This window comes from Salvelinus namaycush, chromosome 8 (assembly GCF_016432855.1).
Source record: "Salvelinus namaycush isolate Seneca chromosome 8, SaNama_1.0, whole genome shotgun sequence".
NCBI lineage: Eukaryota > Metazoa > Chordata > Actinopteri > Salmoniformes > Salmonidae > Salvelinus > Salvelinus namaycush.
The window spans coordinates 3,230,145-3,252,072 of NC_052314.1; the positions used below are offsets into that span (position 1 = coordinate 3,230,145).

Sequence of the window (21,928 nt, forward strand, 5' to 3'; positions counted from 1 at the left end):
TGTGTGATAACGCTCTTGGTAGCCGATGTGAGCAAGACCTTTAAACAGGTCAACATTCACAAAGCCGCTGGGCCAGATGGATTACCAGGACGTGTACTCAGAGCATGCGCGGACCAACTGGCAACTGTCTTCACTGACATTTTCAACTTCTCCCTGACTGAGTCTGTAATACCTACGTTTCAAGCAGACCACCATAGTCCATGTGCCCAAGGAAGCGAAGGTAACCTGCCTAAATTATTACCGCCCCGTAGCACTCACGTCGATAGCCATGAAGTGCTTTGAAAGGCTGGTCATGGCTCACATCAACAGCATCCTCCCGGACACCCTAGACACACTCCATTTCACATACCGCCCGAACAGATCCACAGATGACAATCTCAATCGCACTCCACACTGCCCTTTCCCACCTGGACAAAAATAATACCTATGTGAAAATGCTGTTCATTGACTACAGCTCAGCGTTCAACACCACAGTGCCCACAAAGCTCATCACTAAGCTAAGGACTCTGGGACTAAACACCTGCAACTGGATCCTGGACTTCCTGACGGGCCGCCCCCAGTTGGTAAGGGTAGGCAATAACTCGTCTGTCACGCTGATCCTAAACACACTGGGGCCCCTCAGGGGTGTGTTTTTAGATCCCTCCTCTACTCCCTGTTCACCCATGACTGCATGGCCAAACACGACTCCAACACCATCATTAAGTTTGCTGACGACACAACAGTGGTAGGCCTGATCACCGACAACAATGAGAAAGCCTATAGGGAGGAGGTCAGAGAACTGGCCGTGTGGTGACAGGACAACAACCTCTCCCTCAAAGTGAGGAAGACAAAGAAGCTGATCGTGGACTACAGGAAAAGGCAGGCCGAACAGGCCCCCAGTAACATCAACGGGGCTGTAGTGGAGCGGGTCGAGAGTGTCACATTTCTTGGTGTCCACATCACCAACGCTCTATCATGGTCCAAACACACCAAGACAGTTGTGAAGAGGGCACGACAAAACCTTTTCCCCCTCAGGAGACTGAAAAGATTTGGCATGGGTCCCCAGATCCTCGAGAGCATCCTAACCGGTTGCATCACCGCCTGGTATGGCAACTGCTCGGCATCTGACCGCTAGGCGCTACAGAGGGTAGTGCGTTTGGCCCAGTACATCACTGGGGCCAAGCTTCCTGCAATCCAGGACCTATATAATAGGTGGTGTCAGAGGAAAGCCCATAAAATTGTCAGACTCCAGTCACCCAAGTCATAGACTGTCATGAACAGATATGAATAGGCAATTAATATAATAATAAAGACTATTTTAATATCTGTGATTGTATGTTATTTTTCAAACAAATAACGTTTGTTTTACTGTATTTTGATGAATTGAGCTAAGTGATCAATATCAGTATGACATCTTCAATGCAATTATTCACGATAAAGCCAAGGAGATGAATGGAGATTGGTCGTGAACAAGGAAATAATGTGTGCCGGACTCTTATTGGCTGATTAAGACAGTATGACGCTGTTCAAACTCCAATGGTAAGATGCCACACTTGGGTTACTTTGAGAAGCCCCGGTAATACATATCCTCACCACTAAAGCCCGTTCTCTTTCGAACAGTGCCTCCAACATTGGGCCTAGCGAGAAAGCCTTGTACATTAGGAGGTTTCCCCATTAAAAACAAGCTTTACATTTCAAATTGCTCCTCTTTTTGCAGGATTGAAGACGTTGGCGCGTTTTACAATGTTGAAATTGTTTTTCTTTGTTGTTCTCGCCGGGGCTGCCCTGGCGAGTGATGTGATTGAATTCACGGATGACGATTTTGACAGTAAAATTGGAGACCACGGGATGATTCTCGTGGAATTCTTTGCGCCATGGTAAGTTCTACAGAAACGCATAGCTAGCTACTGGCTAGCTTAGCTACATTCGGAAGCTAAATGGTTACAATTTTATCTCCAGTGAACAGACGCCGTTAGCTCGTTGACTATCGTTACTTTGTTTATACTGTTACTCACGCAAGAGGAATAACATTGGCTTGTCCAAAAGGTTAATGCTCCTTTTAGAATGTGTATATAAACGTGTATTAACGTTAGAAAATTGTTTCCCCAACTGTGCATCTAGCTAGCTAGGTACTGTTACCTAGCTGATAATAGTTAGCCATGCACTTCCTAACTTATGAGCTATCTAATTTGCCACAGCCTAGCTTCGTGACTCGTTTCTGCTCCCATTTGTTAAATGCACTTTGCTACGCGTTATTAAATGTGTTCGCTAACTAGTTAAGTTAGGTGTCTGATGGACATTGCTGGTTTGTTGGCTAACTAGTTGAGCCTGGCTATCCAGAACGTTTCATGTTTAATAATAAATGGCCTAATTCGTAGTTTGATCATTAGTTTACTAAGTTATCTTGTCTACCTCTCAGACTTAGCTTTAAGGCTAAATTACTAGCTATTACTATTGGAAATGACCTTACAATGAAGTTAACAATAAGGACGTCGGGGGCTTGGCCTGCCACTGTTGTAACCCTCTCTTTTGGGTTGTCACGAGTTAACGCAGACACAAAGTAAAAATTGGCCATCTTAAAAATGGATGAAAACAAAACATGTAGGGTTAGATTTATAATCAGATTTTAAAAAGATAAATTATAGAAATGGGCGGGGTTTAGCCATAATTATTTATGACTGTGGCTGTAATAACGAGTGACGATCCACCCTTAGCAGAGTTTGCAAAATTCTGATGCATCCGGATTTCAAGGATACAACTTAACTGAATGTGGCTTCTGCTCAGGCGTTTCTTTTTTTACGCCTGCTACGTGGTCAATGCTAGAAGGATCCAGCGTTTAGCAAAATGTATTTTTTTGCATTTTATTTAAAGCTAGTCCTAACCTTAACCTAATTATCCTAACCTGCTGCATACATTTTTCTAACCTGTCGTTAATTTGACAAATGATGGATCTCTTCTGGCTATGACCCTGCTAGGTTCTATACCTCAGTGACAATATTAGTTTAGTTGTAACCTTATGATTGGCCAGTGAAGCTTGGGTGGCTACTCCCGATTGGTCCCCAAAACCTTTACATAGTTCAACAATGCTGTCAAAGTTGAGCAGGGCTTCCTCAGATAATCAGAGCAATCTATCATTTTCAAGATGGTTGATCAGATTTGATGACTTCATTCAGGTTTGTATTTTCCAAGCACTATGTGGATTTCCTTTATTCTCAAACCATTGCGGCTGCATTTATTTCAACGTCCATTTACACGTCAATTTGATCTGTCACGGTGGTATCAAATTCCACCTGCTTTTAACTCCCACTCCTCTAGATTTCAAGCTAAGGCCTGAACGGTTCACTGCCTGGGAAGGCAACATAAGGGACAAGATTTTATTGTTTTACAGATTATCAGTTTACCTCACTTGTTTGTCCTGTAGGTGTGGCCATTGTAAAAAACTAGCTCCGGAGTATGAGGTGGCAGCCACGCGTCTGAAAGGCATCGTCGGATTGGCCAAGGTACTTCAGTCACTTAATGCACCTTACATTTTGACCTTTTGGTCTTAAAAGGTTGTGTGTGTAATACCCCACACTCCTGTAAAGATAGCCATGTCCATAAGGTTTCTATAAACTGAGCTAGTTGCACAGTTTGTGCTCTAGGTCACACTAAGTAATGGCCACCTGACATCTTGCTTTAGGTCGACTGCACGGTCCACAACAATGTATGCCAGAAATACGGAGTCAGCGGTTACCCAACACTGAAGATCTTCAGAGACGGAGAGGACGCTGGTGCCTACGATGGACCCAGAAATGCAGGTATTTAGCCTTAACATTCAATGTCGTCTTGTCCTGATGGACAAGAGTCACTGCCTGGCATCCACATATTGCATGTTTTTGACCCTGTATTTCAATGGTTTCTCTGTCAGATGGAATTGTCAGCCATCTTAAAAAGCAGGCCGGCCCAGCTTCCGTGGAGCTCAAGAGCGAGGCAGATTTCACAAAGTATGTCGGAGACCGTGACGCAAGTGTTGTGGGTAGGTTTTGCCTTAAAGTTGAGTTCTGCATGAATAAACAAAACCAAATGACTGAGTAAAATGTCTACTTTTTGCCTTTTGTCGTCTGATATTTGACTGTATGCTGTGTTTCCTGTGTCTGTCTTGTCCAGGTTTCTTTGCCGACGGTGGAAGCCCAGCCAAAGCAGAGTTCCTGAAGTCGGCCAGTGCCCTCCGAGAGTCCTTCCGCTTTGCACACACCAACTCAGAGGAGCTTCTCCAGAAACATGGCGTAGAGGGAGAGTGAGTGTTCTCTGATTATTGGCTTGTTTATCCCTGTAAAGGGATGGTTCACTCAAAATACTAACATGTTTTCTCCACTGTACTGGTAAGGTAAGTGGAAAATCATGTTAACTTGTATTTTAAGTGAACTGTCACTTTAATCAGGGACACAAACTAGTCACCTTTTGGTGAAATTCGCTGTTTTGAATCCAAAATAGGTGACGTACGTGAATCGTGTAAATCCGATGAGAAGTTTAGGGGGGGGGCTTTGGATCACTACTGGCTGTAAGCGAACGAGTGATGCGCATTTGAAGCAATACTGTCTGTATCCAAGGCTCAGCCAATCGTTCACATAACAGAATGCAGCATGCAACTGAAGAGACAACCTATTTGCTAGTTACAGAATCAGCGCGCGCTCTGGAAAGACAGCAGTAGGGTGCAAAGGCAGTTTGCCAGTTAATTTACAGCAGTGCGTCCCCTGAACGATAACTAAGAGGTAGGTGAGAAGCCTGACCACGGAGACGGGGGTGATGGAGCTTACTTCATGAGCTGTAACTGAAAAACACCTGGCATTTGGAAAGTTTGAGATGAGGGAGAAAGTGTGGTGGAACAAGTATTAGCATTAAGTATCTTGTTAGCTGGATCGAATTCTCTGTAAGCTAGCCAGAGAAATGTTGAGCAACATTAGCTAACTTAATTGAGTCTATTGTTTGAAAATTAGCTGGCTAATAAAGTCAGACAGCTAGCTAGCTAACTTTACAACATCAGATGAGCTAACGTTAGTAACCTAACCAATTCGCTATAGTATTAACTGGGATACGACTCCTTGCCATTCCTCAAGTTATAGCGCGTTAGTTGCTTATGTAACAGTTTACCTTTACGTCCGTCCCCTCGCCCCAAACCGGGCGCGAACCAGGGACCCTCTGCACACATCAACAACAGTCACCCACGAAGCATCGCTCCACAAAAGCCGCGGCCCTTGCAGAGCAAGGGGAACCACTACTTCAAGGTCTCAAAGCGAGTGACGTAACCAATTGAAACGCTATTAGCGCGCACCACCGCTAACTAGCTAGCCATTTCACACCCGTTACACTTACTGGACCCTGGCAATCTGTGTGAAATGTTAACAAGGTTAACTAGCTAACTACTATCTGTGATCTAATGTTTTCCCTCTACAGTATGTGGTTAATTTTCAGAATGAGAGAATTAAGTGTAAATGAGGTGTTGCTTGTTAAACAAGTGGATTCAGGGATCAAGTGTAGCTGGAGCTGGGCCAGGCTTAAGCTGGAAGCCAATAGAGGTGAAAGGAACACCACACACTTTCCCTCTTTCAATACAGTGGATAAAAAGAGGTAGGCCAGGTGTACTCTCTGCCTGAAAGAGATCAATTATGACAACAAAGGGTATCATGCTCTGCTGGCACATTGTAGAACAGATGTCCACAGGCAGACAGTGTACAATGTAATAACGTGCAGTGTAGCACACAGATATTGCTTTTGTTGTGTTGAACTTTTGTGTGAGTGAGGGGGTGGTTCATTTTTTACTCTGAACTTTATATTTTTGCACACATGTAGCCTTGTGCACTTGATAGATGTCTACTATAGTAGCCACTATAATAGAGCAATTCTATTTCTACTTTAAGATTAAAAACATTTTACAAGTGCAATATTTAGATGTGTGTGTGTGGTCACAAGCATTCTATTATAAAGGCTGTCGTGGCTAATTGCAATATTAGTCTATTGTTTTTTTTTCTCAAGACTTGAGTGTCATTTGCAGTAAAGTCTAGGCAACAAATAACATTTGTATTTAATTTTTTAGCTGAGTTAGGTTCACATGAACCACTTTTTATTTTACACACAGAGACTGATCATGTAGATTATAGTCTTTGTTGTTTAATTAGTTAAAACTTGCATTTTACCCCCCCAGCAGGGATTTTTTTTGCATGTTTCAGTGCAAAAATGAAGTGTCACCTTTTTGGACCCTCACCAGTTTGTGTCCCTTATTAATAATGCTCATTATGTTTACGTTTTCTTGTTTGATGTGTTATCTGACGCCAGTATCATCTTGTGTTCTTTTTTTATTGCAGGGGAATCATTCTGTTCCGTCCATCACGCCTCAACAACAAATTTGAAGAGAGCAGTGTCAAGTTCAGCGAGGAGACGTTCACCAACGCCAAGATCAAGCAGTTCATCCAGGACAACATGTGAGTTTTACCTCAATATTTTCTCCCTTTTGGCAGTGATGAACCATTTAGGCAGTTTTGAAGGGATTCTTATTGAATGAATTCTTGGGAGACGCATGGACCAGTTTCTCTGTCAAGAGCAGCCTTTTTTAATTTTTTGTTCAATCCCACTGTCTAGAATGAGGGAATGTTTTTTTTTCTTGACAAGTTGTACCTCTAGTCTACTGCGTTTTGCATGCTGACATTTATGAAACAAGTTGTACCTCTAGTCTACTGCGTTTTGCATGCTGACATTTATGAAACAAGTTGTACCTCTTACACTGCATTTTTCTCTTTCCCCGTCAGCTTTGGAATGTGCCCCCACATGACTGACGACAACAAGGACCAAATGAAGGGCAAGGATCTGCTGGTGGCCTACTATGATGTGGACTACGAGAAGAACCCCAAGGGCTCCAACTACTGGAGGAACCGGTAGGGTCCCTAATAAATAACACTTATTCCCAGGAGGGAACCCTCCTTTTGTCTCGTGTGCTATGTTTTGTTAAAGTGTAATCTCTCCAGCTGTCAGTCCCCAAGACTCAACTTGTACCTCATTTTGTGTACTCTGAAGGCTGGTTTCCTAGACACAGACGGTAAAGCATGTTCAATGGAGATTTGCAACAGATTTGCATTTCAGTGGCCTATTTGGGATGCATGATAAATGTTCCAACGTGTTATATGCATGAACCCAACTCCCTCTCTCTCACTGTCTACAGTGTAATGAAGGTGGCCAAGGGTTTTCTGGACCAGGGGAACAAGCTGAACTTTGCCGTGGCCAGCAAGAACAGCTTTAGCCAAGACATCGCTGAGATGGGCCTGGACGCCAGCTCCGGGGAGCTTCCTGTGGTCGGTATCCGCACCGCCAAGGGAGACAAATACGTCATGACCGAGGAGTTCTCGTAAGTGTCACTTATCACCACGCAACTCCAAATGGCACTTCGGACATGGTATCCCTTAGGATAGGGTGATGGACATTGGTTGAGAATTTACTGGTTAAGAGTTTATTGATCATACAAGTGCTACCTGTTATTTAACTAGGGAATTCACTTACTGTTTGAGTGTCCTCTCACTCACTCGGTCTAATCTGCCATAGAACTCAAGTAACATTTTTCAAGCATCCCTTGAAAAATGTTAAAAAGCTCTTGGGGCTTTGTCGCCAAGTTTGACATTTTAAACTCTCTGCAACAAAGGATATCAGCCAGGACCACAGTTTAGAAGCAGACAAAGATTGATACACATGTAATGTCTTACTACCAGCAAGTTAAATGTACACTTTCCACTGAATATAGCAGCTCTAACAGGTTATGGTGCCCTCCTACAGGTAGAAACTTCCTGTGTCTGGGTTTTATTTCTCTACTGATTCAGTACAATGTCTTGGGTTTTTACACAGACGTGACGGCAAGGCCCTGGAGCGTTTCCTGCAGGACTACTTTGACGGCAAGCTGAAGCGTTACCTCAAGTCTGAGCCCATCCCTGAGAACAACGACGGCCCAGTCAAGGTGAGTCGGCGCTTGAGACTGACATTGCAAGCGGTTGGGCGCTCTCAAATCGGACAAAATGTGTAATCGAAGCAGCAACTCGATGGTTTCCAATTGGAGCGGTGTGTTTGAGGGAGGATCTATGTTTGTTGCGCTGTCTGACAGATGTCCCTGTTTTACTCCACGAAGAGGCATGGCTTTTCAAGGTTTGTCTGTGTAAACCATTCTCACCAAGGCCAACCCTTTCCATCCTTTGTTGTCCTCCAGACTGTGGTGGCTGAGAACTTTGACGCCGTTGTGAACGAGGAGGACAAGGACGTGCTGATTGAGTTCTATGCCCCCTGGTGTGGCCACTGCAAGAGCCTGGAGCCCAAGTGGAAAGAGCTGGGAGAGAAGGTAAGGGCTACTGATTTGAAATGATGTGATTATGGCCATTCTACATTGGCATGTGAGACTAACCCCCCCCCACTTCTACCTCGCAGCTGTCCAGTGATCCCAACATTGTCATCGCAAAGATGGATGCCACAGCCAATGACGTGCCATCCCAATACGAAGTCAGAGGGTGAGTGATTAATCTCCAACAGTCCTAACTATTTAGCGAGTGTTTGACATGCAGGCGGTTTACATGTCATGTCTGTTGCACCCTAATAATCATGCTTTTAATTTCCCTGTTTCAGATTCCCCACCATCTTCTTCGCTCCAGCTGGACAGAAAATGAGCCCGAAGAAATACGAGGTTTGTCCCGAGTATACACACAACCCCAGATAGAACAATGAGCCAGATATTTCACCGGATGTATAAATGTGAAGCATCCGCTTGGCGTTTCCACTCACTACCAAATATGGTGATGAGAGGAAGCCCGTTGGTTGCCAGTGGGAGAAGATGGAACGAGATGGATTTTGGTTGACACTCTGCTAATTTTCTCATCGGTGAAACAACGTTTGATCTCAATACTGTTTTTTCTGTTCCCAAAACTAGTATCTGCTATGAACAGAGTGGACAATTTTTTGAATATATATATAATAATTTTTTTGTAGACTTCACTCTTTGCCAAAATAAAAAACAAACCAAAAAATATTAATTGTTTAGGAGTGAAAAGGCTAATTGAGTTATTGCACACATGCACTTCAGAGTAGGCGTTCCCTAATGTAAATATGCAAATGTAGACTAGAATATGCAAATAGGATGCCCACTAAATGTTCCCATTTGAAACAACTGCTTTGGTCTAGCTTGGTTTAGTTGTAAAAAAAAATCTTTGATATAAATTAATGCGTTATAATTTCTGGCTCATAGAAGATTCTAAGGATACTCTCACTCACATGTAGGATTTACTGTGTCACATTGATGCTACAGCTAACCTGGCTTGTCGATGTTTTTTTTTTTTTTCAGGGAGGTCGCGAGGTCAGTGACTTAATCTCCTACCTGAAGAAGGAGGCCACCAACCCCCTGGTGGTTCAGGAAGAGGAGACGACCAAGAAGAAGAAGATTGAGCTATAGAAGCTCAACTGGCGCCAACATTCCGAGGAGGGAAAACACTGACAACTAAATTATATTCCAATCTTTAGTGAACTTACAGAATGCTCTGAGCCCAGTTGAGATGAGGGTCCTGCCGCTCTGCGAACACTGTGGAAAGTGGCGGTGGTGTCCATGGCCTGCCTGAATATTTTTTTTGGTTTTTGTCTCAATGAAATTGAGATTATTTCCCTTGGTCTGTCTGTACCTCTGATGCACTTTGGTACAATACCAATTTCCGGTCATCTATTAGTTTATTATTTCTGGAAGAGGGGAGTTATGGTGAATTCCTTTTATTTTGTACGATGTCTTTGTTTTTGTACATTTGAAAGGATTGTGAAATAAAAAGGCCCACAAAACCAATATGTTTTGTTTGAATTTATGAAATGCGGATCGTTTCTGAATTCCTTGAGGATTGGGGGGGGGGTTGTGATCTAAAGAAAAAAATCTGGTATTTCTAAACCATATTCTTCCTGATTGGTGCAGCGGTCTAAGGCACTGCATCTATGCTAGAGGCGTCACTAAAGACCCTGGTTCGATTCCAGGCTGTATCAACTGGCCGTGATTGGGAGTCGCATAGGGCGGCACACAATTGTCCCAGCGTCGTCCAGGTTAGGGTTTGGCCGGGGTAGGCTGTCATTGTAAATAAGAATTTAACTGACTTGCCTAGTTAAAGGATACATTAAATAACACTGGACCCATTCTATAAATGTAGTGTGTTGCACTTTTAACGGGCCTGTTTCCTGGACGCAGCGTAAGCTTACTACTGGACTGAAATGCATGCTCAACAGAGCTACTGAAAGGATGTTTTGGTCCTGGTATAGGCTTGTTTCCAGGAAACTGGCCTTGCTTGTAAGAGGCCACCATCACTCAAGTATTTACACATGTAACAGTATAGCTTCCGCCCCTCTCCTCGCCCCTACCTGGGCTCGAACCAGGGACCCTCTGCACACATCAACTGACACCCACACCCATCGTTACCCATCGCTCAACAAAAGCTTGCTTGGAAGGCAGCCACGGTTTGTCCTTTATTTAAAGGGGGCAATCAAGCTGATCCTAGCTTATTTCTATTTTGCCCTGTTTATCAAAAGTGTTGGAAAATGTCTTGATGTCTATAGTATTCTCTCTGGTATGCAATCTGGTTTCTGCTCAGGTTATGGATGTGTCACTGCAACCTTAAAGGTACTCTGATGTCACCATTGCCCTTGATTCTAAGCAATGTTGTGCTGCTATTTTTATTGACTTGGCCAAAGCTTTTGATACGGTAGACCATTCCATTCTTGTGGGCCGGCTAAGGAGTATTGGTGTCTCTGAGGGGTCTTTGGCCTGGTTTGCTACCTACCTCTTTCAAAGAGTACAGTGTATAAAGTCAGAAAATCGGCTGTCTCAGCCACTGCCTGTCACTAAGGGAGTACCCCAAGGCTCAATCCTAGGCCCTACGCTCTTCACAATTTACATCAACAACATGGCTCAGGCAGTAGAAAGCTCTCTCATCCATTCATATGCGGATAATACAGTCATACTCAGCTGGCCCCTTTGGATTTTGTGTTAAATGCTCTACAACAAAGCTTTCTTAGTGTCCAACAAGCTTTCTCTGCCCTTAACCTTGTTCTGAACACCTCCAAAACAAAGGTTGTGCGGTTTGGTAAGAAGAATGCCCCTCTCCCCACAGGTGTGATTACTACCTCTGAGGGTTTAAAGCTTGAGGTAGTCACCTCATACAAGTACTTGGGAGTATGGCTAGACGGTACACTGTCTTTCTCTCAGCACATATCAAAGCTGCAGGATAAAGATAAATCGAAACTTGGTTTCCTTTATCGTGATCGCTCCTCTTTCACCCCAGCTGCCAAACTAACCCTGATTCAGATGACCATCCTACCCATGCTAGATTACAGAGATGCCATTTATAGATCGGCAGGTAAGGGTGCTCTCGAGCGGCTAGATGTTCTTTACCATAGCCTGCAGAGTTCTGTCTTATTATCCAGATCTGTGCCCAAACAATTTGAGCTTCTACTTTAAACATCCACCTTTCCAGAAACAAGTCTCTCACCATTGCTGCTTGCTGTAGACCACCTTCTGTGCCCTGGACACTATGTGAATTGATTGCCCCCCATCTATCTTCAGAGCTCGTGCTGTTAGGTGACCTAAACTGGGACACGTTTAACACCCCAGCCATCCTACAATCTAAGCTTGATACTCTCAATCTCACACAAATTATCAATGAACCTACCAGGTACAACCCCAAATTCGTAAACACAGGCATCGTCACAGATATCATCCTAACCAACCTGCCCTCCAAATACACCTCTGCTGTCTTCAACCAGGATCTCAGCGTTCACTACCTCATTGCTTGTGTGCGTAATGGGTCTGCGGTCAAACGACCATCCCTCATCACTGTCAAACGCTCCCTAAAATACTTCAGCGAGCAGGCCTTTCTAATCGACCTGGCCCGGGTATCCTGGAAGGATATTGACCTCATTCCGTCAGTAGAAGATGCCTGGTTATTCTTTAAAAGTGCTTTCTTCACAATCTTAAATAGCATGCCCTGTTCAAAAAATGTAGAACCAGGAACAGATATAGCCCTTGGTTCACTCCAGACCTGACTGCCCTTGACCAGCACAAAAACATCCTGTGGCGTACGGCATTAGAATCGAATAGCCCCCAAGATATGCAACTTTTCAGGGAAGTTGGGGACCAATATACACAGGCAGTTAGGAAAGCAAAGGCTAGCAAATTTGCATCCTCCAGCACTAATTCCAAAAAGTTCTGTGACACTGTAAAGTCCATGGAGAATAAGAGCACCTCCTCCCAGCTGCCCACTGCACTGAGGACAGGAAACACTGTCACCACTGATAAATCCACGATAATTGAGATTTTCAATAAGCATTTTTCTATGGCTTGCCATGCTTTCCACCTGGCCACCCCTACCCTGGTCAACAGCCCTGCACCCACCACAGCAACTTTCCCAAGCCTCCCCAGCTTCTCCTTCACCCAAATCCATACAGCTGATGTGCTGAAAGAGCGGCAAAATCTGGACCCCTACAAATCAGCAGGACTAGACAATCTGGACTTGCTCTTTCTAAAAAGATCTGCCGAAATTGATGCAACCCCTATTACTAGCCTGTTCAACTTCTCTTTTGTATCGTCTGAGATCCCCAAAGATTGGAAAGCGGCCGCGGTCATCCCCATCTTCAAAGGGGAGACACTCTAGACCCAAACTGCTACAGACCTATATCTATCCTACCCTGCCTTCTAAGGTCTTCGAAAGCCAAGTCAACAAACAGATTACCGACCACTTCGAATCCCACCGTACATTCTCCGCTATGCAATCTGGTTTCCGAGCTGGTCACGGGGGCACCTCAGCCACGCTCAAGGTCCTACATAACCTCCATCGATAAAGAGACAATACTGTGCAGCTGTATTCATTGACAGTCGAAAGCCTTAGCCAGGTCTATCACCACATTCTTATCGGCAGACTCGACAGCCTTGGTTTCTCAAATGACTGCCTCGCCTGGTTCACTAACTACAACTCAGAGTTCAGTGTGTCAAATCGGAGGGTCTGTTGTCCGGACCTCTGGCAGTCTCTGAGGGTGCCACAGGGTTAAATTCTTGGGCCGACTCTTTTCTCTGTATACATCAATGATGTCGCTCTTGCTGCTGGTGATTTTTTGATCCACCTCTACGCAGACGACACCATTCTGTATACTTCTGGCCCCTCTTTGGACACTGTGTTAACTAACCTCCAGACGAGCTTCCATGCCATACAACTCTCCTTCCGTGGCCTCCAACTGCTCTTAAATGCATGCTCTTCAACTGATCGCTACCAGCACCTGCCCGCCTGTCCAGCATCACTACTCTGGATGGGTCTGACTTAGAATATGTGGACTTCTACAAATACGTAGGTGTCTGGTTAGACTGTACACTCTCCTTCCAGACTCACATTAAGTATCTCCAATCCAACATTAAATCTAGAATCGGCTTCCTATTTCGCAACAAAGCATCCTTCACTCATGCTGCCAAACATTCCCTCGTAAAACTGACTATCCTGCTGATCCTCGACTTTGGCGACGTAATTTACAAAAGGGCCTCCAACACTCTACTCAGCAAATTGGATGTAGTCTATCACAGTGTCATCCTTTTTAACACCAAAGCCCCCATATACTACCCACCACTGCGACCTGTATGCTCTCGTTGACTGGCCCTCGCTTCATATTCGTCGCTAAACCCACTGGCTCCAGGTCATCTATAAGTCTATGCTAGGTATAGCCCCGCCTTATCTCAGCTCACTGGTCACCATAGCAGCACCCACCCGTAGCACGCGCTCCAGCAGGTATTTTTAACTGGTCACCCCCAAAGCCAAGTCCTCTTTTGGCTGCCTTTCCTTCCAGTTCTCTGCTGCCAATGACTGGAACGAATTGCAAAATTCACTGAAGCTGGAGACTCATATATCCCTCACTAACTTTAAGCACCAGCTGTCAGAGCAGCTCACAGATCACTGCACCTGTACATAGTCCATATGTAAATAGCCCATCCAACTACCTCATCTGCATACTGTTATTATAATTTTTTTGCTCCTTTGCATCTCAGTATCTCTACTTGCACATTCATCTTCTGCACATCTATCACTCCAGTGTTTAATTGCTAATTTGTAATTTTTTCGCCACCATGGCCTATTTATTGCCTTACCTCCCTTATCCTACCTCATTTGCACACACTGTAAATACACTTTCTTCTATTGTGTTATTGACTGTATGTTTGTTTATTCCATGTGTAACTCTGTGTCGCTTTGCTTTATCTTGGCCAGATCGCAGTTGTAAATGAGAACTTGTTCTCAACTAGCCTACCTGGTAAAATACATAAAAAAACATTCAGCCATCAGATTTGCCACCAATGCTCCTTATAGGACACATCACTGCACTCTCTACTCCTCTGTAAACTGGTCATCTCTATATACCCGTCGCAAGACTCACTAGTTGATGCTTATTTATAAAACTCTCTTAGGCCTCACTCCCCCCCTATCTGAGGTATCTACTGCAGCCCTCATCCTCCACAAACAACACCCGTTCTGCCAGTCACAATCTGTTAAAGGTCCTGAAAGCACACACATTCCTGGGTCGCTCGTCCTTTCAGTTCGCTGCAGCTAGCGAATGGAATGAGCTGCAACAAACACTCAAACTGGACAGTTCTCAATCTCTTCATTCAAAGACTCAATCATGGACACTTTTACTCACAGTTGTGGCTGCTTTGCGTGATGTATTGTTGTCTCTACCTTCTTGCCCTTTGTGCTGTTGTCTGTGCCCAATAATGTTTGTACCATGTTTTGTGCTGCTACCATGTTGTGTTGCTACCATGCTGTGTTGTCATGTGTTGCTGCCTTGCTATGTTGTCTTTTATGTAGTGTTGTCTCTCTCTTCGTGATGTATGTTTTGTCATATATATATATATATTTTTTTTTTATCCCAGCCCCCGTCCCTGCAGGAGGCTTTTTGCCCTCTGGTAGGCCGTCATTGTAAATAATACTTTATTTTTCTTAACCGACTTGCCTAGTTAAATAAAGGTTCAATAAAATAAATTCTGAAAACAGAAAAACAGATTCCACTGTTCAAGCCTGCTGAAGGCGTGGTTGCGTGGTAACCATCACTCCCGTCTTTACCAGGGGCACGCTTGAGGTGGTCTCCCACAGCTCTGCGTACAATATGTAATGTTCTGTGGCTTTGCTATTGCATTTCTTGACTGCCCCTGCAACACAGAAAGAAACATTTAGTTGTAGTATATAAAACACTCAAAGTAATGGATATGTGGCATCTATGGCCTCGGTTATACCTGGGCACTTAAATGCAACTTCTGTCATCCGATCACTCCAAGCTGCATTAGGTCTGGATACACGAAAGTCACATTGTGTTCACAATAGGTTATCTGCCAGGACGGGCATTGCGTTCGGAATTTAGTCTGGATGCAATCAGGCCACTGAATATGCACAAGCAATGTACAGAGGTGTGGGGAAAAGCACATTCTATACAAATTACCTTCATAATAACAAAGAAAATGTGTGTGTGTGTCTGATGGGAAATAAACTTTTATACAACCCAAAGGGGTGAGAAATTACATGAATATCGGTGGACAACTTGCTATGGTGACAAATTATTTACCATTTTAAACCATGTGTGACCTCTCACCTCACTGGCTGTAGAAGTGTTCTTCCTAACCAGTCCCTTAACAGTTCTCAGAATGAGCTCCACCCTCACTGGGTCATCAGAGGAGAGGAAGGCTGAGGAGGGATGAATTGATCAATCATTCAACAAGTCAGTAAAATAATGAATGTTGACAAGCTTAAATATCCCTCTCCCACCCATGGAGAGACCTATATACTATATCTTACCCTCCAGACAGTGGCGCAGCAGTGTAAGGCACTGCATCTCAGTACTAGAGATGTCACTACAGACCCTGGTTTGATTCCAGGCTGTATCACATCCGGCTGTGATTGGGAGTCCCATAGGGCGACGCACAATTGGCCCAGTGTGGTTTTGGTTTGACCAGGGTAGGCCGTCATTGTAAATAAGAATTTGTTCTTAACTGACCTGGTCAGTAGGGGGTGAGCCAATCATCACTGGTTCATACAAACACAGGACAGGGTCAAAAATGTACTTTTTGTTTCACCAGCCACTGTTGCAGGCCACTCAGATTACATTCCCAAAAAAACAGATGCCCATTCTTTGTAATGTTTCTAAAACAAGAAATGACCAGTGCATTTAACCAAAATATTAGATGAGACAAAATGTTCAGCTGCCCCTTTAAGGGCGGGAGGTTACCGTGGTAACGGGGCCACTTGAGTCGTGTCAGGTGTGTCTGTGAGATTTGGGATCTGACTGCTAGGTCATCTCTTCGCTGTAAGTTGAAGCCTCAGACTCAAACTAACGTTGAAAAACAATCGAACTTGTCGACAAAACAATGTAAAGAGCCAAGAAACACGCGGATAAAGTCTCACATTGTACACTTTAGAGTATATAAGACCAACGTTTATGTCTGTGCACTGCGCCCCCAAAAATGAATTTATCAGCACTTCACTAAGAGCACATAGATCTCCTGCCAGGCAGTTTTGCCACAGATAGAACAATGAGAGGTGTTTGCTGCCTGCGGTGGGATATAGGATTCGTATTTATTTGTGCACTTAGCAGCAATGAAGCAACACAGCAGAAATACTTTGAAAACAGCTACTGCAGCATTTTTCTACAATAAATCACAACTCGCACATGGGCTCATTTTTGGCTGTTGACCATTTTTATTCGCAAATGTGATGCTCGCACTGTAGAGCCCTGCAAGTTGACCACCTGCCAACGTGGCTGGTAAATTAGACATTCTTACCCGCCAATACTTACATTTACCCGCATTTGGCTGGTGTTAATTTGATGCCCTGGACATTGAGCCTACTACTATAGAGATAAATAGAAATGGCGTCTTTTATAGGCACTATTCCCGCCATGGTTCGTAGGACAAAGCCTACATGGAAACGAATGGCGTTTTTGTAGCGTTTTTGGATAAACGCGGAAAATAAGGTCGGTGGTAAACACAGGCTTAGGATATATTATATATTTTGTTCTATGAGATACTCTTCATCAGCCAACGTCACTTTTTGTGGTACTACCTGGGATGGTACAGCCTGACATGGTACTTCCTTAGATGGTACAGCCTGAGATGATACTGCTTGGAATGGTATAGCCTGACATGGGACAGCCTGGGATGGTACTGTAGCTGTGGTAGAAAGTTGATTTGCGATGTTCTGCATTTATCCGAGTGCCATCAGGTAGCCTGATTTCAGATGTGTCCATTTAAACAGGATTATTAAGGAAATAGTTTTTATTTATTTGTATTTAACATGTATTTAAGGTAATTGCAACGCATGTAAACGTTTTAACCAAACTATTATATTAATCTGACTAGCCACAATATTCGCATTGTGTGCATGTAACCGTACTCAGTGTTTCAATCGGTTTGAATCAGATTTGAATGGTGGAGGATTATTGATAAAGTAACTAACTGTTCTTCCTCTCCAGTAGAGGGCAACATTGTTGCGGTTTTTCAATACATTTTGTTGACGTGGGTGTTCTTCCGTAAAATGACGGACAGCGGGTCAGGAGTTGGTATTCTTCTTTGATTGGTAGAAATACATTAAATGTATATTATATAACACAATCAGAGTTGAGTGCGAACCCCAAAGGCGGGATTTACCAGTGTACAAGCCAATCAGTGCCAAGTTATTAACATATGTAGAGTGTTCCGGACGGGCGCACATGTCAGTAGAGGTATGGTATGCTACCAATGTTTTAGGATATTTTTTTGTTTGCAAAGCGTGTTGGTTAATCAATGTCTTTATCAAGCTAGCTAAGCATGTATCGTATGGTTGTGGTTTGACGGAATTTTGATTGTTCATGTGATTTTGCCACGTTGGTAACACGTTGTCAGAGTACGCGCGTTAGCTCAGCCAATGATGACAGATACAATGGTGCTAGTGTTCGGGTCATGGTAGCACACAAACGTATCTTTGGCGTGTCTACTCTTAAAGGAAAATACCACTCAAACTATATTTTAATATTTGTTTCAGTAGTTCACTGATACAGTCCCAAAATGTTTTGCATATCGGCGGCCAAGTTTTCAAGATGTAGAACTTTCAAAATACAGTAACTGTTAAGCGTCACAGTGAGGTGCAAACATTTTGGGACTGTATCATCAGTGGACTAATGAAACAAATACTCCTGTTTTTTTGTTGTGTTTTCCTTTTAAGTAACGATGTGAGGTAAAAGTTGCAGATTCTCTACTTGCATATCTATTCTTTAGCGTTTTTAAATTTTATTTTATTCATGAGTTGGAAACATTTTCTTTGTTGCAGATATGATACTACATGGCAAGAACAATGTTTGAAGCAGGGACTTCAATTGTAAGTAAAACCCATCGCAATTATTGGGGACTGATCTACAAGTATAGATATTTAACCCGGGAAGCCATGCTCCTCCATACTGTAGAGAACACAAGAACATGGAAGAAGCATCAAAAGAATAATAAAATCAGCAATCCGAGGAAAGGGACAGAGGAAAACATTGAAATGCTGGACAAATTACCCGAGAGGCACACCTGTCTAGAAGTTGGTAGCACCCTAAAACCCACAGACTCATGGACTAATTTGGTTAAATGTGGAGTAACCCCTATTGTACAGGGTTCGCTGATAGCTGCTTCTGGGGACAACGGGGTAGCCAACCGGCAGACTTTAGTAAGCAAAACGCTGGTTGCGGCTGCTTTGAGTGAACGATGGGAGGTGGACAGTAGGTTCTTGTCTGATGCCAGCCCACCAGCTAGTGGACACCGTTCTTCCTGCCACAACACGTGCCTGACCAATGTGGTGGCTATAGACTGTGAGATGGTTGGCACTGGGCTAGGTGGGCGCACTAGTGAATTGGCACGCTGTAGTTTGGTGGATTACCATGGCAACGTCCTGTACGATAAGTACATCCGTCCGTGCCAGCCTGTGACCGACTACAGGACCCGTTGGAGTGGCATCCAGAGGCACCATTTACAGAACGCTCTGCCCTTCCCAGAGGCTAGGACCGAGGTGAGCAATGAGACCATAACCACCTGGCTTTGGCATTAACTCTTCTTTTGAGTCCTTTACTTTGTGGGAAAAAAGCAGTCTGTATGCTAGAAAGCCCAACTGGATAGAGGTTTCAACTGTTGGTCTCAAAGGAAAGGATGTGTGCAAAGGCAGCCATTTATGATTTGGTTATTTTGTGTGCATACTCTCGTTGGTAATTATTTTTTAAATTGAACCTTTATTTAACAAGGCAAGTCAGTTAAGAACAAATTCGTATTTACAATGACGGCCTAGGAACAGTGGGTTAACTGCCTTGTTCAGGGTCAGAATTACAGATTTCCAGGCTACGTGCCGCCCCAATGGTAATGGACACCAATACTAAACAGTCTGCTTTCCTTGTCCAGATACTACGAATACTGGAGGGGAAAGTAGTGATCGGCCACGCTCTGTATAATGACTTCCAGGCCTTAGACTTGACACACCCAGGTCACATGATCAGGGACACCAGTGGCACGCGTCTGCTCAGACAACTGGCTGGCTTCCCCACAAAGCGCTGCGTCTCACTCAAGATCCTGACAAACAGCCTCCTAAACAGGAAAATACAGGTGAGTGTTCCCTGCCGTCTAGGTGTTTTTTGGTGACCACTTTTTAAAAGCATCTTGAGGTTAGAGATCTGAATAGATGGATAGATCATAACAGCCTTGACAGTGTTTGGGTTGGTCAGCGGGTGTCAAACTTTGTCATTTGACTCTATGATGACCAATGATCTTTCTCTTCCCTAACAGGTTGGAAGAAAGGGCCACAGTTCAGTGGAGGATGCTCTGGCTTCTTTGGACCTGTATAAACTAGTGGAGAGGGAGTGGGAGCAGGACATGCGAGAGAGAATGAGGGACTGGGACGTAGGCACTCTCCCAGACCCCGCTACCTCAAACCACTACATGCAGGACCAATACTGGCCAGAGGACTTGACTGAGGACAGTCGGTGAGAAGGCTGTAGGACAGTCGGTGAGAAGGCTGTAGGACAGTCGGTGAGAAGGCTGTAGGACAGTCGGTGAGAAGGCTGTAGGACAGTCGGTGAGAAGGCTGTAGGACAGTCGGTGGGCATAGTACTAGGCCAGGGGTAATAAGTCAAATTATTAAAGTTGCCAAGCCTGGCAGTATGGTTTAGTCAGTAAGTGTTTTTCTGACTATGGTTATTAACTCAATCATCCAAGCTGGGAGGGGTTGTCGCTTCATCCATTTGGTGTAGCCTGCAGCATTCAGCCCGGCAGCCGCTGGGGACGAGGTGTGTGTACGTACCCTTTAGCAGACGCTTTTATCCAAAGCGACTTAGTCAAGTGCGTACATTTTTGTGTATGAGTGGCCCTGGGAATCAAACCCACAATCCTGGCATTACAAGCACCATGCTGTACCAAACCATACAGAATCAGTGGGTCATTGCAACAAAGGTCTGGGGTAGAGTCAAGTGGTTCAATGTCAAGAATGGGTACGGTTTCATTGATTTTCAAAATGAGTGGCCTAACAATGCTCTACCTACATAGCCCCAGTCACACTTGCAGCTGAATGAATTTTGCCGTGTGAATTAAAATGGACGCGCACACGTCGACCTTTATGCCCACAAAGGCACAACAACTCCTCTCAGTTTGAATGTGGGCAACGGACATGCAGGTGGTTGCACACCTTTTGCTAAAATGGATGTTATTGATGGTTTTTGCACTTGAAACTGAAATATGTTGGTAAAATGTAAGCTATGCATCTTATCCTTTCACGAGGTTGTCTATGGTAAATACATATATTAGGAAATTGGCTTTATGAGGAATTGTTCATCTCTATCAATGATTTGAACTGGGAAAGTGGGAGGAATTAAGAAGTAGGCTTGATGATAATTGGGAATTCAGCCTGTGTGTCGAGTTTGACGTAACTTGCAGATACTAGTGCTAATCAGATATGAAATGTTGTAACTTTACTTTAAACGTGGTTTGGAAGTATCAAACAGCATGTTGTGTTGTGAAAATATTTGCATGGAGTTTGAAGTTGTGATTTGAATAATCATGTTGCGGACACGATTGTGTTCATTTTGTGGAAAGAAATGTTGGAGTTGAATTTTAGTAAAATTGCTGCTGTTAAACAATGCTTTTAACTTTAAATGCACATGCAATGTTCTGGACTTGGGTTTTATGCAAGGTGAAATCATGGTTCTGTCTGGACGTGCACTCAGTCTAAAACAATGGAGGCTGTTGAGGGGAGGACGGCTCAGTAATGGCTGGACTGGTGCCAACGGAATGGCATCAAAAACATGGAAACCATGTGTTTGACGTATTTTTGATACCATGCCGCTCCAGCCGTTACCACGAGCCTGTCCTCCCCAATTAAGGTGCCGCCAACCTCCTGTGGTCCTAAATGACTTTCTTAAAGAGGTTGTTAAACAGAATGTTACGTCTTGTACTTTTAGAGTTAATGCTGTATATTGAACTTATTCAAGTTGTTTGACTTCAATCACCAAATAGTGAACAATACTGCCTACTTCATGTTTTCTGCTGCTACTCCAGGAAGGTCCTCCTGTGCCCTAATTGAATATCAATATATTCAAATCTACTAAATGTACTGGGCACTGTACTTAAACTGCAAATGTGTTTTTTTTTTCTCTTTCATTTTCTTTTTTGGAGTCTTGACCGACTAGCATGTCTTCTGAATTTAGAATTCTAAATGTTCCACATCAGAACACATACTTTGCCCCCAGTCTCGAAAGCCTGTTGTTTCCTATCATGGAAATAGTTTTTTTTCCCAGTCTTTAATACTGACTTCCTGACTCCTACTTGTTTTTGTATTTTTTTTTTTACCCTCAAATATAAGCAACTGTGGCAAGCCTTAAAAAATAAATGGTTTCAAAACCCTTGGTGACA

At 43.8% G+C, this 21,928-nt stretch overlaps 2 protein-coding genes across 2 annotated transcripts; both read left to right on the forward strand.

Annotated features, from left to right (window-relative positions):
• The first annotated feature begins 1,567 nt into the window (after window positions 1-1,567).
• LOC120052308 (protein disulfide-isomerase A3-like) lies at window positions 1,568-9,808 on the forward strand. The gene is made up of 13 exons (XM_038999142.1): window positions 1,568-1,856; window positions 3,401-3,479; window positions 3,659-3,776; window positions 3,887-3,994; window positions 4,126-4,255; window positions 6,321-6,437; window positions 6,762-6,887; window positions 7,172-7,354; window positions 7,846-7,954; window positions 8,201-8,329; window positions 8,416-8,495; window positions 8,611-8,668; window positions 9,323-9,808. The coding sequence occupies exons 1-13, from the start codon at window positions 1,723-1,725 to the stop codon at window positions 9,428-9,430; spliced, it is 1,479 nt and encodes a 492-aa protein (XP_038855070.1). The 5' UTR covers window positions 1,568-1,722; the 3' UTR covers window positions 9,431-9,808.
• Window positions 9,809-17,647: 7,839 nt separating this feature from the next.
• On the forward strand, window positions 17,648-21,928 carry LOC120052309 (apoptosis-enhancing nuclease-like). Its single transcript, XM_038999143.1, has 4 exons — window positions 17,648-17,745; window positions 18,330-19,046; window positions 19,430-19,630; window positions 19,811-21,928. The coding sequence occupies exons 2-4, from the start codon at window positions 18,342-18,344 to the stop codon at window positions 20,009-20,011; spliced, it is 1,107 nt and encodes a 368-aa protein (XP_038855071.1). The 5' UTR covers window positions 17,648-17,745; window positions 18,330-18,341; the 3' UTR covers window positions 20,012-21,928.

What these genes read in the sequence shown, in the direction of transcription:
- LOC120052308 (XM_038999142.1), top strand. Translation starts at nt 1,723, where the DNA reads ATGTTGAAATTGTTTTTCTTTGTTGTTCTCGCCGGGGCTGCCCTGGCG. An exon ending in GTGGAATTCTTTGCGCCATG is followed by an intron (nt 1,857 to 3,400) that starts GTAAGTTCTACA and finishes TTTGTCCTGTAG; the next exon opens with GTGTGGCCATTGTAAAAAAC. An exon ending in GGAAAGAGCTGGGAGAGAAG is followed by an intron (nt 8,330 to 8,415) that starts GTAAGGGCTACT and finishes TCTACCTCGCAG; the next exon opens with CTGTCCAGTGATCCCAACAT.
- LOC120052309 (XM_038999143.1), top strand. Translation starts at nt 18,342, where the DNA reads ATGGCAAGAACAATGTTTGAAGCAGGGACTTCAATTGTAAGTAAAACC. An exon ending in TCCCAGAGGCTAGGACCGAG is followed by an intron (nt 19,047 to 19,429) that starts GTGAGCAATGAG and finishes TTCCTTGTCCAG; the next exon opens with ATACTACGAATACTGGAGGG. An exon ending in TCCTAAACAGGAAAATACAG is followed by an intron (nt 19,631 to 19,810) that starts GTGAGTGTTCCC and finishes CTTCCCTAACAG; the next exon opens with GTTGGAAGAAAGGGCCACAG.